The 20,807-nt window shown below is 39.3% G+C and overlaps 1 protein-coding gene across 1 annotated transcript in view; it reads right to left on the reverse strand.

Moving 5' to 3' along the window:
• Positions 1–1,487: 1,487 nt before the first annotated feature.
• The window catches only part of SEMA3C (semaphorin 3C), a 183,207-nt gene continuing 163,887 nt past the window's right edge, over positions 1,488–20,807 (reverse strand). The window contains exons 13-18 of the mRNA XM_019543640.1: positions 19,949–20,037; positions 17,009–17,050; positions 15,960–16,117; positions 10,936–11,003; positions 6,839–6,969; positions 1,488–5,301 (exon numbers count right to left, since the gene is read on the reverse strand). Coding sequence (XP_019399185.1) covers positions 4,888–5,301; positions 6,839–6,969; positions 10,936–11,003; positions 15,960–16,117; positions 17,009–17,050; positions 19,949–20,037 — 902 coding nt within the window. The 3' untranslated portion in view covers positions 1,488–4,887. The remainder of the gene's footprint in view (positions 5,302–6,838; positions 6,970–10,935; positions 11,004–15,959; positions 16,118–17,008; positions 17,051–19,948; positions 20,038–20,807) is intronic.

Genomic DNA, 20,807 nt, shown 5'->3' on the forward strand with positions numbered 1-20,807 from the left:
GTTTGTAGGGTATCATGCAGGTTTTCCTGTGTTTATTTTACTGATATGGTGTATGGTTTTCTTGAAAAGCCAATGTAATGCTGTATTCACTTTTGTCGCTTCTATCACTGTATGGATGAAGTTGTGGTATCTTTATACATCTGTATGATTTTGGATATGGTTTGGCCAAAGTAATAGAGGGATGAATACTTAAGGAGAAGGAAGCAGGCCAAACTGTGGAGTATCTCTTGCCATTGTGTTAAGGTAGTAATTGCCACTCCCAATCGCAGGCAGAAGCAGCTGTTGTTAGGGTGGGTACCCAAGGTATTATCAGCCTGTAACGTGAAAATCAACCCTCAAAAAAATGAGCCAGTAGCCAGAGGAATTCCAGATGCACCAGGCAGGAAAGGCTGTCTATGAGATGGACTCTCTCAAAGCCTGGAAAAAATCTAAAGACCAGGTCTAATTCCCCGGAGGTCAGGGCTGGCAGGAGCATCAGAAAGGCTGATCTCTGTAAATACTGGCAGGGCTCTCAGAGGGCTAGGCCGTAAGCAAGGGTAAGCAACTTCACTTGAATTTGTGTTCTGTCTTCAGACTATATGGTCAGTTTCTCTTGTGCCATTATTTCTCCTATATAATACATCCTTTTGCTAATTTATGTCCTTACTGAGCGTCCGTGACAAAAAGAGATCTCAGGGTGATTGATACTCCAGGCTAATCCATTCTATGGAAAGGAGGATCTAAAATTCTTTCGCGTCCAAGGGGAAGCCACTGGGAGCTGGCAGAGATTTCTCTGCTGCAGCTGTGAGGTCCAGTATAAGGGCAGTGGAGCTGAAGCTTGTGGGGATAAAGAGTTATCCCAGGATAAATGTGGTCTGTTTCTTGGGGCTTCTGCGGTAACCTGTTGATGGGTTTGTGACAGCCAGTGCTTACACAGAATGGAGAAATGAGTGTGCTAGAGGTGAGGGCCAGATTAGTTCACACTAGGCATGGAGATGTTGGAGTTCCAGTTCCAGGGCTGTGTCTTATGCAGAGCTGTTGAAAAATACTACATATATGATATGAAGAAATTCACACCAAATGAGGATACTAAAAAAAAAAATCCCATAGAAATGCTTACAGCTTTCCATTTAAATAAAAAGCAAACAAAACAACTTTTACCATCTGATTTTTGGCCTTTTGTTTTGATATCCTTTACTGCTAATTTTTTGTTGTTAAATCGGGATATTTGGAACAAACCAGAAATTTTCTATTCATTTAGACTTTCCATTGAAAAGTGTTTTTTTTTTTTGTTGTGAAAGAAAAATGTTCTAATAATAATAATAATAATAATAAAAAAAAAGATCTAGGCTTTGGCACTCTGTGAGGGGGGCAAACGCTGGTGTGTTATAAAAACTGAAACCTCCCAAGCAATGTTTTTCACTGCAAAAATGAATGAAGTGGGTCTTCTTTTGAGAAACAATAAAGTTCCTGGTTTTATATAAATGAAAAAGCAAAACTGATTCTGAGATTGTTTCAACACACTTTTATTTTGTCAGGCAAATAATATTTTAGGTATCCAATTAAATAGCACTGTGTTAAACTACATTTTGTTCTTTCTTACCTAAGATATAATGAATATTCACTGTAATGACAGCTTCATCATGCTAGGAGCTATACACATACCTATACTTTTCAAAAAGTGTTTTCTTAATAAAACACGCATATCTACAGCACTAACAATTGCAAGGAATACAATGTTAAAACAGGGTTTCAGCGAACTTTACAAACTACACAAAATAAAAACAGCAACAAAAATTACACTGACAAAGAACTTGGGGAACTTTACATTTGGAGAAGTTAGGTCTAGAAGGTGTTTCTTTTTTCTTTTTTTCTTTAAGGAATAAAATTATATACATTATTTAGTAATCCTCAAAATAGAAAGGTATTAAATAAGACAAACAATATTACAGTCCTAAATATCTGTGTTACCTACAAGGAGGGGGGAGGACAACTTTTAACAAATAAAAATTGTATGTCTATTCTGTACATTTAGGGCCAAATTCTCAGCAAGTGCAAATCACTGAAGCATCATAGAAGTTACACTGACTTATCCCAGTTGAGAATCTGATCCCTAGCTAATCTATAGGGGGAGGTCTGCTAAAGCATAAAAGTTTGGACTAGTACACAATAACAGAAGCTTATATATATATGCTTTGTATGCAGAAAATGTTAGTTTAAGTGTAATCCCTTAAACAGTCATACCATAATAACTGGATATGAAGCAGCTTAAAAAATATTATTTTATGTCATAAGAAATTCAGAGAGGCTGATTTTTTTTAAAAACTGAATCCCATATTGCCAATATTCTGTTAGAAAATAACATAGCTATGATTTTTGAGGCCCAATGGGGGCATATTAAAATATTACTCTTTTCAACTATTCAAAGAAATAAACTGTACCCTTATATGCCCATTAATTGCCATGTTTCATCTGGAAGCAATTATGATGCTCACAAAAAAGACATTAACATTATACTAATTGTGCAAGTGAACGTGCTGGATAAACTAGGAAGAACAACTGCAGCATACAGAGTATATGCACTAATGTCAATCTAGGAGGTAGCTTTATAGTGTGGAGCCCAAAATAACTTTTTGGTTTGTAACGTAAGTGCTGATTCTTCAGGAGTCTCCCATGGTCAGATACAGAGACTTGCTGCACTGAAAGACACCTGGGGAAAAAAACCTGATTTTTCATTTTTCATATTATTTTTATTTAATCTTTGTAGACTCTGCTCTGCCAGTTCTTGGGGCCTGAAGCAAATGGTGAATCGTCCCATTGGCCTCCATAGACTTTGTATCAGGCCCTCAGATACCAGTATACACAGGTCATTAATACGCATATAGGCCTTGATTCAGAAAATCCCTTAAGTAACTGTTCACATGAGCAATCCCATCCCTTTCAAGCAAAGCCAGAACCAGTAAACAGCACTAAATATGCAGCTCAGTATGTGAGTGGTCCCATTGTAGTCAATGGGACTTAGACTCATATTTAAGTGACATGCTCAATCAGGGCCTATTTTCCCAGCTCTTCCTGCACTGAACAGCAAAAAAATCAATATGCCTGATACCACATGTATCAGCTTGAAATCAGTTTGAAACCACTGCACCCAAAATTCTGATTTCTATCACATTGGTGCCAATCTAAAGTAGATTCATTGCCCTCAGCACAGCTGCTCCTGACTGAAACCAATGGAAGTGGGATCAGAATAATGCCCAAAGCACTTTGGCTAGCAACCTTAAAAGCAATAAAGTTAACATAACAATAAATAGATGCTGTATTTCAAATCCTCATCTTATTTAAATTTTATTTTATTCATTTAAAATTATTATCCTCATCTCTAGGTTCAGAAGTTATTTTTATTCAATCCTTATAATATTTTTTTTTTTGCTAAGCTGAATATATTATTTATTTCATTAGCTTATTTTGTTTAAAAATTATTGTAAAATAAAATATTGTCATCCAAAATTTGACATTCTGTGGTACCGTACACAATTGTTCCTTTTTTGAATTATGTTAGATGAGCCACATCAGATCAATGGTAAGAGAAACCGTCAGATATTCACCATGTTTCTAACCATTTAGCATTGTATAGAGCCCAAATTTCAGTAGAGGCTTCCGGAAAAAATTGTTTTAAAAATGAAAATGTATATTAAAAATACCCTATATTTGGTAAAATATTGTTTTCATTTTCTTTTTTTCTCTCCTTCCTCTTTCCTTCCCTTTTCAATAACTTGATAGCAAAAGAGACAAGGGTTAAAAACAAGTCAAAAAGAAGAATGGAGGTAAAAAGAAAAACAGAAAACTTTTGAAACCCAACACTTTTGTAAAGTGTTTAAAAATATAACTGTTCTGGAAAACGTTGAACATACCTTTTAAAAAAACAACCCTGAAATATTCTTGATTCCCTCCTCCACATGTTTTTTAATCAGCTCTAACTTTAATCATTTGGGACACCTTAAATGAAATCACTGGATGGAGTTTTTGAGTGTATATTGTACAGTACGTATTGTGGTCACTTGCAAGTCTTGGAAAGATAACATTTCAGAATTACCTAAGTGACTTAGATGTCTAACCAACATTCTCATGTTAGATTTGTACTGCTTGTAAAGTGGTATATTGTTACATAATATACTATTATAATATACTGTTATAATAATATACTATTTGAAGTCCATATGAGCATTAGGTTTTTGTAAATTAAATCCCAGAAACTTTTTAATGTATTACAATTTATACTGTGAACTACACTCAGTGTTTCTTGAATAAAATATAAAAACAAGCCCACTTTGCTTTTTGTCCTACTTTTTCCTTCATTGGACCTTCTGTATATTTCTGAATTAACCACTTCTTTTACTGTACTTTAATTTTGCCAGCACCTTTGCTGCATGCATTCACGCAACTTGTACAATGTGTAAAAGCTGTAAACCCAGTATTGAACAGTAAACAATTAGAAACTCGTATTTGCAAATGCGGTGCAAGGTGTTACCTTCATAACACTCTCATTGGAACATCTATCTTAACCCAAATTCTTTCTTTACTTTTCTGTTCTGCTCGGTTCCAGGGTTGCAAGTTAATGCATCAAGTTTTATTTTCTTTCCAAACGCATGTAAATGTCAAGATGTGACCACTGAATCTGGGTTAAGATATATATTCATACATGCTGCTAATATGCACAAAGAAATGCTCTTAACCTTTATCTTTAGATGTAACGTTACACTGCATTTTATTGGGAGAAACATCTTTTTCTCAGACTTGCTTTACTAGTTTTACTTTTTTATCACGTTGTTTCCTCAAAATACGCTCTCAGCAGACATAAAAAAGCCCCCTACGGTGAAGACAAAGTCATTTGATCCTCCAAAGCAAAAATTAAGATCCTGGTAACTGATTCCTTCTGTTCCTACTTTTCCTGCTATTGATGAGGGCCTTTAACTTGCCATAGTCCCCTTTCATCTTCTGGGATTCATCTCTCTGCTGCCCTTGCTGCCTACTGTCTTTGCAGTACTGGTTAATCATTTGCATTTCCGAGTGGCTGAAAGCTGCAACAAAGTCTTTTGGGTGGAACTGCAGGGCTCGTACAGAACTGGCCCATGTCCAGGGGGACCACTTATCAGTCATAAAGGCCACCATTTCTGAATCTAACACTTTCAAGTTGATCTTTGCCAAGGTTTGCTTGAAGCTGTTTTCTGTTGCAATGCAGTGGTAAAGTCCTCGATCACTGTCTTGGACGGAGCGAATGAGGAGTCCCTGCTCAGTCGCAATGATCCTTTCATTAAGTTTGACCTAGAGGAACAAAAGGCAAAATACACTTCCTAAAAAATGTGATGGAGCAGTACATTATATACAATAAGGCAAATGTAATACCCCTTAGTGATTCTCTTTTTTCTTCCAGGGAATGTCTTCTTTTAATAGTTTGCCTAAACATTTCTCTTTTTCACAAATCTCAAGAGTGACTGTCTGCATTTGAGAAGATCAAGCTACAGGCCCAAACGTGGGCTCCTTTCAGGAGCCACATAAGACAGAAGTCTCCATTACTTTCACGCAGGGGAGATGAGTAGAAGGAGACTTTCTCTGCTGTCGCTATAAATGTAGAAGGTCCCCTATGACATTTGATAAAAAGAAAGTGCGAGAGATTGAGAACCAGGGGCTGTCTTTCACTGCACTTCCCATGTCATTTCTACATCTTGCTTGGGCTGTGGTACGGGAGGGGAATTTTGTACAGAATTATTTTCCTCAGGGGCCTTCCCACAGGACATGGGAAATCAAGAAAGAACATTCTGTGTTGAGTACTGGAGCAATTTAGAGAAATGTCACCAAAGACTAATACCTCATTGAATATCTGATTTCAGAGCTGTGATACTTGGAGAGAAATTTTCACCATGCTGTTATCAAGTGACTTGATAATTTGGTACTGCACTTTACATCATGCTTTACAAAAATCTGCTATAAGCAAGTTTTTTCTTGTGAAATTTCCAACCCAGATTTTCAAGCAAAGGCTTGCAGAATTTACAGAAGTTCGGCTAAGCTGAAATGAAACAAACTGAGTCTGATGTCCTCCCTTCACTATTACAGCATATTCTATTTGTAGCATACTCTATCTCATATTGTATATTGTAGCATTTTGTTTGAGTGAGAAGTGATGCATTAAGATTTAATCCTTTACAAAGTGCATCTGAGAAATGGTATGTTTTACTTAATAAAAAGTTTATAAATTCTCCTTCTCATTTCAAAGGATTGCCTGTCATGAGGGTAAGGCTTTCTATTATTTATAACTAACATCAGGCACCGTTTTGCTGACATCCTTATAACAGAAGGTCCTTTTTCATAGTGTATTAGATCTGAAATGGAAATATAGTTTTCCCTTTTCATATCACTTAAGGAAGGCACGCTCCCCATAAACAATTTTCCTGAAAGAAGCCCTGGAGAATGCAGTAAAGGAAAATACGATTCCACCACTATGAAGAAAATGCTTGCCTCCATGTTTTTAGCTCAAATTAATATCTTGCTAATGAAAACTTCCATACCCCACTCCCCCTGCCCCCCAAAAAAACACAATATAAGTTTATTTTGTACTTAGGCTTAGCTCCTGGATTTTAGTCAGCTCCCATTAAAAAGTCAGTAGGAGTGAGGTGCCTGTCTTATGACTCTAAAAAACCCCTCAAGGATAATTTATAATGAAAGCTGGCCTTCTCTATGCCCAAACACTAAGATGTGTTCATGATACTTTACCAAACTACATCATAACCATCGTGTCTAAGCCATTTGACTGAATGCAGTTTTCCTCATATATCAATTGGTACTTCAACATTGCAATACTTACCTCTTTCCTTCTGTCATTGTCTTTCTGTAAAAGCCATTTAATGGAAGCCTGGGGGGATTTCGGGGTGCACTCAAGGAAGGTGGTGTTGTTTTTCACTCCATATTGAATTATTTCTGCTGCATTTCTGTATGCTAGAAAGCAAGATAAGGTAGATGAAGCCACCATAGGATGGATGCTTGATTCTTCCTTAAAAAGCAAATATGTTTGCAAAACCGACAACAAAGCCTGAAGCACCACTCAGCTGAAGCACAGATGTTCAAGGATGCAAAGCCTGATGATGTCTATGAATCAGTAATTCAGGGCAAAGAGCATTATAAGAAAAGAAATAAAGTTTGGAGAAGGCTGTGAGCACAGTCTGTTCTGAGAAATTAGGACACGTGCCTGCTGAGTATATAGCAAATGTATCTGTATACATTTCTAAGGGGCAGGTCCTCCCCTGTTTGCACTCTATAATAGGAGATGACAGTTGATTTAGTGCTCCAAGACAGGAACAGAGCACGGCACCTTTCCAAGGGTTCCCAAACAAGGGTAAACTTATTTAGCAAGCCTCTTGCTGCTCCACAGCCACTGCTCTGCAGATGTGGCTAGGCTTACAGCTGTAAACTGCATGTGTGCTTAAATGTGCTATCTTCTCTTAGACTTCTTTCACTCTTATCCACCAAGAGCAGTTACTCACCTAGCAAGAGCAGGCCTTTGCCCTAAACTTAAAATGCAATGATCAGATTAGAGAGCAATGAAAATGCCCACCTTTCTAAAGACTCATGACTGATGAACAGCACTCCAGCAACACTTTGGCAGACATTGAGCATGCCTGATCACCCAGACTTGTACTGTTTTATAGTCTTCAGAGATGAATGATTGCTTGTTACAGTTAACAGGTGCTCAGACTGTTTTTTTAAATTAATTTGGTCATATAATAATATTGGCCAAACCTTTATATTTTAACATTACCTTACATATGAAATGCAATTTCTATTTTTGAGATAATAGTGGCCGTGTTTACATGTGTACTTAACACTGAGTAGACTAATTTGCTGAGGAGTAAAGAGTAAAGCTGTGGTGTAAAGTGTACACATGCATCAATATTAGCCATAGTAAACTAATTAACACTGCCATAAAATAGTAGTGCTGGAGACAGTACTATCTTACAGTGGGGTAATTAACTGCAATTAAACAGATATGGAGACACTGACCTTGGGTGTAAATTGTGCCTGCCCATCTCTGGCAGCAGGGGGACACATGGCTTTGCACTTTCAGCTTTTTTGTGCCCCAATCAGCCCCACCGCTGCCCAACACTGCCACTGAGAGCCCTGGGCTGACCCCCAACACCTCTGGCCAGCCCGGGCTAAGCAGGGCAGGAGTGGCCTGGGTGTAAACTGCTCCACCCTGGCTCAACATATTACTGTTCTGGGCTTATGTGTAGATGCTCCACCCAGGAGTAGTTTACCCCAACTCAAACTGCTCTGGATCTTATTGTTTCAAATGAATTGCATGTGTTGATGTGCCCAGTAAGAGTTAAAAAAGAGGGGAAAACCCTTTAAATTAAATCATAGATTATATGTACATTATAGATATGTACATGGTTAAATCATATAATCATATATTCATGTGATCATGCAACTGTAAGTCTGCTCCCAACTTTTATGCTAATTTACCAAGTCATACCTAAAATTGGAGTCTAAATCACTGAGGAAAGGATGAATGAATTTTCATTGGGTCTGTGAAGTACACTTTGTCAAATACTTCAGAGGTTGTATTGACAACAACAACAGTTGGACCAAATCTATAGTTTGGAGAGATTTGAGGAAAGCTTTCAGACACAAAGTGACCTGAGGAAGGCTCATTTTGTGTTTGAAAGCTTGTCTCCCTTCCCAATATACATTTGATCCAATAAAGAATATCACCAAAAATCATTGGCTAAGAATAATATTGTAATTTTTAGGGAAAGAGTGCTGAATTACAGTGCATTCAAAGGCTGATTAGGCAAAGATCTGTATGTGGGCAGGCCACAACACTCATTTGCATCTCATTGCAAGAGCGGAGTCAAAGAGTTTGGATTACATGTGCAACAGATCTTACAGGAATATCCCTCATGCAGTATGAGCATCTGTCTGTGTCTCTGTTTATCACCTGAAGACATACGTTTCCTATGGTTCTAAAGGTTTTCTATAGTTCCCAATCCTGTTAAATAGAAATGTTTCTATCCTTTTCTCAAACATTTATCTGTAGATCTAATGCATACTACTATTACTTTTTAAATGTGCTTTATATGAGAGAGAAAAAAACCAGAACAAATGCTTTTACATAATAGTCCTAAAAGCTAACATTAATTTAACAATGCTAAAAGCCTTTACAGATCATCTATAAAGTGATTGTAGAAACCTATTTGTGCTTCACACTCTGCTTCAAGAATAGCATTGTTTAAAAATGTTAATGCTTCACCTATTAAGAATGCTGAGGCATGGAACATAGCAGGTATGATGCCTTTGTTTCAAAAATTTGGTTTGTTCTAAATTTCAATGAATTTCTAATATGTCTGACTCACAGATCTTTTGTCTCTTTAATGGCAATTCATTGTTTTTTTTCACTGTGCTAATTTGTTATAAAGTGGCATAAATCCTGAATTATGTTTTGAGAGAGTCCAAATCATATCTTATTTATTATTTTTAATACAGTATGGAAAATGGCTGAATCATCATTTAGTTGTATCCTATATAAGACCTGCACCAAACTAACATTTACAGGGGCTGGCTGGAAAACATGAATTTTGTTTCATAAAAAATTTCAAGGTTTCAAAATGTGTTTGTTTTCCATCAGACTGAAGATAAGATGTGTTAATATTTTTCAAGAAAATGTGGGAGATGCACATTAAATTAGCCAATAGTCCAAAGGGCACATCTCAGGTCAAATGGCCCTACTGTTTCATCCGGAGTATGGACCTGAATGTGAGTTCCTCACTACCCACATGAATGCCCCACTCATAATTATTAGCTTTTCAAACAGCTCTTCTTCCAAAGGCGCAGGGCATTTTTACATGTGTTCTGGGATGTGGCACCAGGCACATTAACTGACTAGCTGCCAGAGTGTGTCAATGTCCGTGCTCCAGCAGACGCGATCAATTGTGTCTACTCTGACATGCTGGATTTCCAGCGCATCACAGCAGGCTCCCCACAAGTCTGTAGGAGCCCCCTATCCTGTTCCAAGAGAACATCGCAAAGAAGTTGTCACTGAAAACAATAGGTTTCTGCCAACATTTCTGGTTTTGAGAAACTGGTATTTTTTGCCAGAAAATAACTGAATAGATAAATTCCCAATCAGCTTTACTACAAAATCCCTGGTACTAAGTGAAGTATAGTTCAAAACAGCATAGAAATAAGGGGAAAATAGTTCTAATATAATCTGTCAATTTGTATGATTTCCAGAGAGCTCGTTTGTCACCATCATTTTTCAGTCATACAGGATAGGAAAATTCCCAGCCTCTTTGGATTGTGACCCTGGCTATGATGAGCGATAAGGGAGTATTTGACTGGTGTAGTACATGGGAAGGAGGCTGGGATTGGGAAGAGCCTTGGCTTCACTGTCTCACCTCACTGGTTAGACTAATAGAGCAGGAAATAATATACTCCCCCCTCAGTATGGGTATGTAGATAGAGGGGATTGTGCATTACAGGGGTATCACAGTCATGGGGCTTCTTGGGATTATGCCTACTGTGATGCAGATTATGCCCCACATAATTGTACAGGACTATATACAAAAGCACTGACCTGCCCCAAATGTTCAGCATTACTAGGCTCAAGGTCAGGGCAGATGAGTTAGGTGGCCTTGGCATTCATGTGGGGGAACAAATGAGCCAGCCCATGACTAGCCTACATCTAAGCTCAAGTCAGTGTTGTTAGCTTCTTGTTTTCATAAACATAGTCATTCATCCTATAAAGGCACATTTTATATCAAGTGCTAGGAAATTCTGCTAAAAAAAGTTAAGACAAGCTTGAAAAATGACCGCTTTCTGGGCTGCATTACCAGTAAATGACATACGTGGTATACAGGATGAGTTAAGTACTTTTTATAGAGTGTGTCTGTCTTTCAATTACAGTACCTTTCAGGTTAAATCCTCGGCACTGAGTCATAGGGTTTCCATGTCTCACATCCTGTCTCCGACTTCTCCTGAAATATTCGGGAAATACAGAATATAATCCAAGACGGCCACACACAGTAAATAAGCTTTTTACCAGATCAAATATCAGTAGCAGTTTTCATGAGTGGCTGTGAATATAGTTTACAGTTGGAAGAACACTAACGTCCAGATCCTCTTCCCATCTCTATCAATGGAGTGAGACTCCCTTTTTTACCAAGCCCAACACTGGGGTAGACAAGTTACAAGACAATGGCAGCAGTATTGTGGGAACAACAGGAACAGACCTGGGTGGTAAACCTGACCATATTTACAAACAAAAAGAAAAAAAGTCTAAACATTTTGAACCTCATGTTATTAAGCACGATTGCAGTTGATTGGCATATTATCCATAATTGTTCAGTATGAACTAGATGATCTCGCGAGGTCATTTCCAGCCCTAATGTGTATGAAATCTATGAAATTTATGAAGTATAATGCACAATATCCTTCCAACAAATATTTATGACATGAAAAGTGGAACAAGTTCAATAGGAGAAAATGACCCCCCTTCCTCATCATCTATCTGGTTGTTATAGACCTATTCTTAGAGGTGGAAAATAAGGATTCAAATCCCCTCAAGGAATTAAATCAGTGCTTCTCACATCCTGGATGGATATCGTAACCATTGAGATACTGGATGAAATACAGAGCTCCTACCTATTCTTCAAAGTGCTTTTTGTGTGCTCGGAGAACCCCTTTCTGGAAGTGAAATAGTATAAGAATGCCTACTTTGTGTATTTCCTCTGAGCTTAGTGCTAAGCAGATCAGTATTATCTAGAGCAAAGCACTTCTGAGCATGTACAGAAAACAACCTCTAGGGATTTTTTTACTCATGCAGGGGTTGGGGAAAGGTGGCGGGGGTGTTGAATTTGTATTGTTCTGACTTCCCAGTACAGTGCTTGTATTATCATTTTGCACCTTAAGCATTATCTAGGCCTCTCTCTAGTGCTCCTTTTCAGGCTGAACCACTGCACCTCCAGTCCACCCACCCCCACTCCAGCACAGGCTGGGCAAACCCTAGCCTGAGCTCCCTCCCCTTCCTTTCCCTCCCACTCCACACAGCACTGGAGCTGGCAGGGGGAGGGAGGGCAGGGCTAAGGGAGAGAAGCTGCAGGCACACAGCTCCCCCTGGATCATCTCCAAAGTAGAACTGATACCCCACTCTCCCAACCCAACATCAAACAACTATCGGGTCTAAGGAGTCAGTCTAACTCATGGTGCTTTCTATGAAGCACCATGAGTTAGACAGGGGAAGTACACATCTTTTAACACCCACATTTACTAGTTATTAGAGAAAATGAATGGACAAAAGTGCAATCAGAAAGCTTCCACTCCACTGAGAGCAAGTAACTAAGCTATGATATAGGGCTTACTCCCTTACAAGACAGTATCCATTTCACTGAGCCTGGCTTGTTCTCTTGCTCTTGGCTCCACATATGTCCCAATTCCAGGAGTTCAAGAGCCCAACTTCAAAAGGAGTGCTGGAGAAGCTTCTATATAATGCTTACCCTGCAGCCTGATATTTAGAGTAGTGTGCTAGGAAATCAAAAACCTGCAACCACACAAAGAAATCAAGAAAGTTGCTTGGAGGACCATTAGAATCAGTACTTCAGTAGAATGTCTTGGTTTCAACTACACTTACAGTGTTTAATAAATGAAGATTGCAAACCTGAACTGTTATTCTCCATGGAAAAGTCACACGTGCTTTGTAAAGATTCCAACCACTGAAGAGCAAAAGGCAATGCTATTATTTATTATAAGAAGGTGAGTGCAAAAATTCACTGCTAATAAACTCTCAGCCAGACAGATGTTGCTTGAATTTTTAACACTCATTTTTCAATTATGTGCTAATGACTAAATAGATTAGAAGCTCAATAGATCCCTGAGGCACCAGTTTTGCTGAGTGAAGTGTGGCTTACTCTAGAGAGAGTGCAAAGGGGATTTCATCAGCTTTTCCACATGACAGGGACTGGCTGAATTAGCGTTCCATATATAGGCTTAAAAGATTAACGGGTGAAGAGTATAAGCATAGTGTCAGAATTACACTGTCCCAAGTGGTTACAGGTATCTGTGCAAAATATGTACAAGGCTTGCAATAAGAGGCAATACAGGCAGTGATGTAGGAAATTTGGGTTCTAGTCCTGACTGTTATTGAGTTGCTGTGTGACACTGGGCAAATCACTTCTTTCTCTCATACAGTCTTTAGAAGTTGAGCTCTCCAGAGCAGCCTCTTACAAGGTGTTTGCATAGTATTAGCTGGATAAGATTGCACCCCTGCTGTGTCTACAAGACACTAATGAAACATTAGTATTACTGATACAAAATACCACTAATGTCATCCTGTGGCCAGAGTTCCAATTTTGGGCTGTTTTCCCCCAGTTTTGGGGTAAAAGCGAGTCTTGAAGCACAAAATATTTAATTTAGAATAAGACAAAACAAAATATGACTAATACAAGCAGAGGGAGGCAAAATGTTTGGGTGACTGAAAACTGGTAAATTTTATCATCAATCCCATGGCTGTAGGACAACTGGAGTTGAACTCATTGGGAGAGAGAGCAATAATAATCAATCTAACCCTAGATAGTTCAGTTTTACAAAGTGCGGAGTAAGTACATGCATGCCAGTAATTTGACTGGGATATTAGAGCTTTCAGCCCTTCTAATCAGCATTAATACTTACGTATTAAAAGAAAAATCCTGGAGCCAAATTCTGCTCTCAGATACAGCATCCAAGCAACTCCTGCTATCCAATGGATGTTGGGGGCTCTTACTGTTATTATAAGAATACTAGGAAGCCTTAGCTGATTGTATTGTCTTATTATACCCCACGCTGTATAGATAAATATTGAAAGAGAACCCGATCCAAGTAACTTAGAAACTTGTATAATTTCATGCCTCTCTATTTTTGTTTTAAAAGAAACATTTTTGAAGGATAAATTTTTCAAATGTGGTGACTTCAGTTTTTAGAACTAATTTTTATACTTCACATTGCACACATAGCTGAAGCTATTTAACTTTTCCAACCTATTCCTACCTGAGAGGGAATATTATATGATTATTATATGAATATTATATGCTTTTCCTGTAGATTTTAGAAAATATCTGGTTGCATATCCCAATAAGGCATGATCTATTGTCCTCTCTGAGATGCTATGTACCTGCCCTACTAAAGGGAATGCATCCTCATCATTCATTATTTGTCCAGAATGGAGAAGTGGCAACATATATTTGAGGTGGTAGTATCTGTGGATGTATTCAGGCAATATGGACATGGGCAGGTGTTCTGAGGTTTTTCAGTGTGGGATGAGGCACCGCAATAATCCATAGGGCAGAGATGTGGTTATAGAAGAATTGAACAAATACCACGTAGAAAGATTTACTGTCTAGGCTTCAGGATTTGGTTCTGATTACTGATGTTTTCTCCACCATACTCTGTGTCTTTAGATAAAGGAAAAACTCATTTCCCTAATATATGAAAACCAGATTTTTGCATAGTCTTTTAGGTGTTTATTTTGCTCTGCCATATAAAATACATTACAAATAAAGTGTCAGCACCACAGCAAATCCCAGTGGAGACAATGTGAATGTCTAGGATGGAAAAGGTAAAGAACTATACTATTTCATCATACAATTATACTTTTCAGCTATGCAATGCAAGAGCTGGAAACTGAGGGGGGCAGCACCAGATTGGCCTGTTTCCACCCTCCTATACTTGCTTGATGCAGGAAAATTATATGGCCCAAAGACCCTAGGTAAGAGGCTGAATATTGCAAACTGAAAGGAAACACAGTGAAGTATCTGCACCATGAATCTGGGGTGGAAGAGCTACAGCATAAAGCATCCTTTAATTGGTTAGGACTAGCTTGTATATATATTTAACTCCACCTAGGAGTAGCCTGTATGTACTTCACTTCAACAGAAGCTGTTGTCTCCCGCAACTTGCAGGACAGTAATTAGTTTGCCGGTTCATTGGAGGATGGATCCAAGGCTCCATCCACTGGTCTCTCTTGCCTCCTTGTGTACAGGCACAGGGGGAAGTATTGCATGCATGATCCTGAGTCTCTTCCTTTCAGCTGTGATGCAGGGAGATTGTATAGAGGAACGTGTGCTGAATTACCCAGCACACGTTAGGCTAACACCTAGCTTGTGAACAAAAGGTTTAACATGCCTGCGATAACACTCCACTCAATTTTTGTTAGCTATTCTTTAGACTTATTTGTGCAAGTTGTGAAATCCTAGTCACGTGAGACCGCACTGAAGCCTGCTGCTATTAACAGTTTCCCTGAGAAGTAAAAAAAAAGGCTGCTTTTTTGTATAACAATTAGGGGCTGTGCTATTACCTCTGCTATAAACTAGGGGTAAATTGCCTGCCACATCTTCTTTAATAAACTCCACCTTGAAAATCCAAAGTTAGCAGGTATTATGTGATAATCAACTTGGCCTTAACTGTTCTGTTTCCCTAAAATTGGCCCTGTTCAGTTAGGAACAACAAGGAAGAAAACGATAAATGGTTTAATCTCTCAGATCTGCTCTCAGATACTTACTGGGCAAAGTGGATACTGCTATGGCTACAGCAAACAACCATATTTAAACAAGCGCAGCATTTGGTATGCTAGGTATCAACTTTTTTTCCTTATAGCAGGATTATCCTAATCCATTAACTTTGTTGTGAATAGCTGACATGAGAAAAAGTTTTAGGACTTTGTTAAAACCATAACAATAACTTTATTTAATAATACATAGGTCTAAATATTTAAAAAATGTGATTGCTTTAGCAGATGCTTTGAGGCTATATACAATGCCAAGTACAACAGGTACTTAGAAATTATTTTTAAAGAAGCTAGCACTGAAAAGCATCCCCTTCCGCTATCACATTACATAGCCCTTGATGGAATAACATGAGCAAAATCCTGTGCTCTCTTTGCAAATCTCATCAGATTTTCTCACCTTTTCCCCGTTGGGTAGAACCTGGAGCAGGAATTGCCATCCCAGGCACAGTAAGGATCTCTGGCCAGGCAGCAGTCAGCACAGGCTGTTCCATAGACATGGCAGCGATGCAAGGATACCTGGGTGACCCCTTCATCTGAGCTCACATATAACTGTTGCTGTAGAAGGAAATGGAAAGATTTATTTCAGTAGGGAGCTTAGAGGAGGAGTTTTGACCAGAACTCAGCTAAAAGACCCCAAAGCCCTTCAATTCATTTTGGAATTAACACAGTACCAAGAAGGGAAGCACTAATGGCTGCAAAGCCAAAATAAATAGAAATCTCTTAGGTTAATATACCTATAATATTACCACCTTCCTGATGGAAAACACTAAGTACACTATGGAGAATACTAATGCTCCTTTGAACATTGAGGCTCATTGTTCCATTCTGGGGAAACCAAATTGAGCTAACATTTCAGATTTAAAAGCCTTTGAACTAAGGAATTTCTCTGCATATAGTTTGTTAAAAAAATAAAGTGCAAATATTTTACTTGGATTTCTCTAGTGCAGACTTTCCAGAAGCACAAAACTGCGGATTCCATTACGGTAATCAAGGCAAAATTTTCATACCTTTACTAACCTTGAACAGTACCATATGCTAAGCCAATGGGATCAATGAAGTCCATGATCCCACATATGAAGCAATAATGAAAGAGTCTTAGAATCCACACCAAAATGACAGAATACCCAGAAAAGAGATCAAGTATATTATCTATAGCTGAAATGAACCCTGAAATTAAACCCTGATCTGGATTCAATAACTGTTTTTGGCCTCATCTCACCTCTGTTGTGAAACTGACCAATTTCACTAAATTTAATTTGATAAATAGTAACTAATGCTAATGAAAATAATAAACAGCAAACAAGCACTTCTGTCCTAATGTAATGAAATTCAGTGGAGCTACCACATATTCTACCAGTTGGAGAGTCTGCTGTTCCTATTTTACATTTTGTCCTTAATCCTGTCTTCAGTTATTAACTGTTAAGTGAGTGTTCTAGTTTTCTTTACCTTTTTAGAAGAAATCTTCATTGTTGTTATGGGAGCATTATTCTGAAAGACAGAATTCCAGATCTTATTTGTATGTCCTCCTTTTGATTCATATAGTCACAGCACTCTGACTTTCTAAGTTCAGCCCTTTCTAAATAAACAGGGTCCCCCCACCCCCCGGCAAAGATATCATTCACACTTAATTTTTTTTTTGCCACTGGTCAACATGTATGATAGATATCCAGGGTTTGACTCAGTAAGTATATTGGCTGCATGAACTTGTAGACTTGACTCTGTCATATTTCAGCATATATACTAACAAATTCTTGCACACTTGTAGCTGACTTGCATTTAAGAGCTGTCTCGCTACTACTGACAACTAGTATGCACTTTCAAACCATCATTCTCACATTCTTTGAAGATGATAGCATGCAGAAATCACTTTATAGCTCATATGTAATTAGTGCATGTTCAGGAGAAGAACATGTCATATTTCTTCTCCACTGTGTCTACAGTGAATAGACTTTGGTTACTGTCCAACACATGGTTTGTAGATTATCAAGAAGAAACTTCAGCATTAAAAATGAAGTGTTGTGGTACAAATTTTTTTTTTGTTTTTACTCAGATGATACCTCAAGTCATGGTAGGACATTTTTAGTCTTTTATCTGTGTCTGACTGAATGTCAAAGAATTCCCATAGGAGTTACTGTACCCATTGCCTTACATTAATGAAACAATCCATTATTCTTATCCAAATTATTGTATCAGTGATACCAATAATACTGACCATCATAACTTTGGAGATTGACCATTTTCTACTGCAATCATCAGAAAAATGCTGTTACAGTATACTATCAGACTGGAATAGCAGAGGGGCTACCATTTGGCTTGGCACTGTGTGGCTCCTAGTTTCCCACAGGAGCTAGGAGCCATGCAGCACCGTGACTGGGGAGCTCTCTGCTTCCCTGCTCAGCTGGGGGCTCCCCATCAGCTGTTCTGCTTGTGTGGCAGCTGCTACGAGCCCTGGGCAAGAGTTTTCTGCCCAGCAAGGAGCTGGCTGGGAGCTGTCCCAGCCCAGCCATGGGCTCACCAGCAGTTGCCCCACAAGCAGGACAGCTTCCAGCTAGGCCCCTGCTGTGTAAAAAATCCCTGCTCCACTGGAGGCTCACTGGCTGCTGCACCAGAGTGGGACAGCTCCCAGCCGGAGCCATCTGCTTGGCAGGGAGTCTTCACTGGGCACCTGGCTCCCTGGCAGCTGTGTCCCCCAATGTGCATGGGGCCAGGAGAGCTCTGCTGGCTGCAGTGACAGCTGTCTTCCAGTCCCATGCACATCAGGACCCCTCCCAATGTGCACAGGACCAGGAGACAGCTGCTGCTGTAGCTAGCATAGCTCTCCTGGCCATGTGCATTGGGACCAGCACCTGGGCTACCAACATAGAGGAGCCTGGAGCTCCCCTGGCTGTGGTCAGATTCATTCCCTACAAGGTGCACCTGTAGATGTGCTCCCGGGGAAAGCTTACTGAGCCATATTTTACTGTGCAGTATCTTACTTCCCAGTGAGCCTATATTGCAGCAATAACACAGAGGCACCCTGTAGGATTCATTTTAAATCTTTACTATTAGTAAGTCTGTGTATCCTTCTCTCTAAGTTTGAGGGTCATCAGGGTGAGCCCCAACTCAACCCTTGTAGCAGAGGTAAAGACCTTAAGGGCTCAAACTAGAATTCTGGGTCATTAGAATGCTATACACGGGACTGAGAGTTAGTATTTTTGACAAATACCGCCCATGAGAGCTTCCTATCCATACCAGTTTTCCCTTCTTCAAAGAATACTTCCAGTGAAAGGTTTAATGTACGTGTGTGTGTGTGTGTGTGTGTGTGTGTGTGTGTGTGTATAGCCTCAGTATTCACTCAAACTTAAGAGGAACATGCATGCTCACAAGGAACACAGCCTGGTGCATGGGAGGACTGCACAATATGGTTGGGCCATATTGCAGCGGATAACAGAACAGCATTGGTGGGGGATAACAGAGGCAACACTCCTTGCATTGCTTGCTCAAGGAACTATCACAGCTGTTGTCCAAACATAGAGCAGCATAGCGCCTGCTCTTTCTGTGCCTCGAAAGAAGAGGCTGAAAAGATGGGCCAGGACCTTCCTAATGTCACAGTTGCCATTCTGCCACCCCCAAAGACAGCAGGCTGGAGGACCTCTTTGTGCTGCAGGCTGAGCTTCCTTTGCAATGATATATCTAAGCACTGGTCCCTATTCAGGATTGCAGCTCAGTATCAGTAATTGCCTTGAATCTGTACAATAAATAGCAGTCTACTCAGAGAATTTAAAGGACCTTTTTAACTGCAGGGTGAACAATTGTTTGAAGTACTAATGTGCAGCTATGTGCTAAGTGTGCTTGACAGTGCCTGAATAATTATTTAAAAAATACATTTTTCCTGAATTGTTTATACTTCATGTCACCTTTAGGGTGATTTAAGTGTAAAGCTCTCTAACTCCCGTGTCATCTGGCATTGAGAAACTGGATGTAAGTATAAAAAAATCCTAATTTGCTTCAATCTGTAGTCAGAAATCAGAAAGCTTATCAAAAAAATCAAAGAAATAAAAAATCTCAGATTCCAGCTTCAAACAGGGCTTAGAACAGGGATTGGAGCAGTTTCAATATGATAAAAGCCTACACTTGGCAGTCATGATAACTGACCTCTTAAAATGTGATTATTTAAATACTTTGAGCAAGGATGACAACAAAAATGTGATTTAAATGCAACTCAAAGAAGATTTAAGTCTACCATGGCCCACAGTACATAACGCATCACCTACCCTTTGCTTAGAGGGTATAGTGCTCAAATGCATTTGATCATTTATCAAGTGCTAGCCCCCTTGCCAAAGTCTTTAAATCAAGGTATTTGTGTGAACACATATGGTGGAAGAGTGGAAAGCAAGGGAATCTAACCTGAAAAACTTCCAGTTCTTCTAAAATTAATTCTCCACTTGCTGAGAAGTTGGTGGGAAGGACGACAACTTTCTGCACAGTGCCCTGGTCTGAAAGAGAGCAAAAGAACAGATGAATTCTTAGCATCCAAGACAAATATTAAAGAAGAAAACCACATTGGACAGAAAGTTCAAATGATTTTCATAGATCCATAGTATATAAGGCCAGATCTAGTATGGCCTGTATAACACATGGTATGAAATTTTATCCTGCTGTTCCTATAAGGAGTCCAGTAACTTATGTATACGATTTTAAATAACATCTAGTAATTTTAGCTGTGCAAGGCTTCAGACCCTGCTTCAGATCTGGAGAAGCTTTGGATGGTACTGCAGACCTGGCTGCTAAGCTACTGTGTTCCCAGTTACCAACCAGTCATGATTCACTCAGGGACTAGTTCAATACACAGTTGCTAGCTAGTGTAACCAGTTAATTAGCAACAATTAACACCTAAAAAACCAGAGACAGACTAAGGAGAGGAAATAATCAATACAGACAATCAACTGCCCCAAGACAGACACAGTCTGTTGCACAAGCACCCTTGTCATGAGTTTTGTCTGTCAGCAGCCAGGGGTGCAGGGCCCCAGAACCCAGCTGCACCTATCTCCTCGACAGCTGGCAGGTGTCATGGCTGCTACAGGGGCTACCATCCCTGCATCTTCCACCCTCCTGCACCTTAACACACACAGGGGCACCCATGGCATGAGTTTTGTGTTCACCCCCCCTGTGGTGTAACACGTACACGTGACATTAGTTTTGCTTCCAAGAATTTGGGGTACAGTTCCTCCCAAACTCCTGCACCGATCTTCTTGAAAGTTGGCAT

Source organism: Crocodylus porosus, unplaced genomic scaffold, assembly GCF_001723895.1.
Source record: "Crocodylus porosus isolate Cpor-Errol unplaced genomic scaffold, CroPor_comp1, whole genome shotgun sequence".
In the NCBI taxonomy this organism is placed as follows: domain Eukaryota; kingdom Metazoa; phylum Chordata; order Crocodylia; family Crocodylidae; genus Crocodylus; species Crocodylus porosus.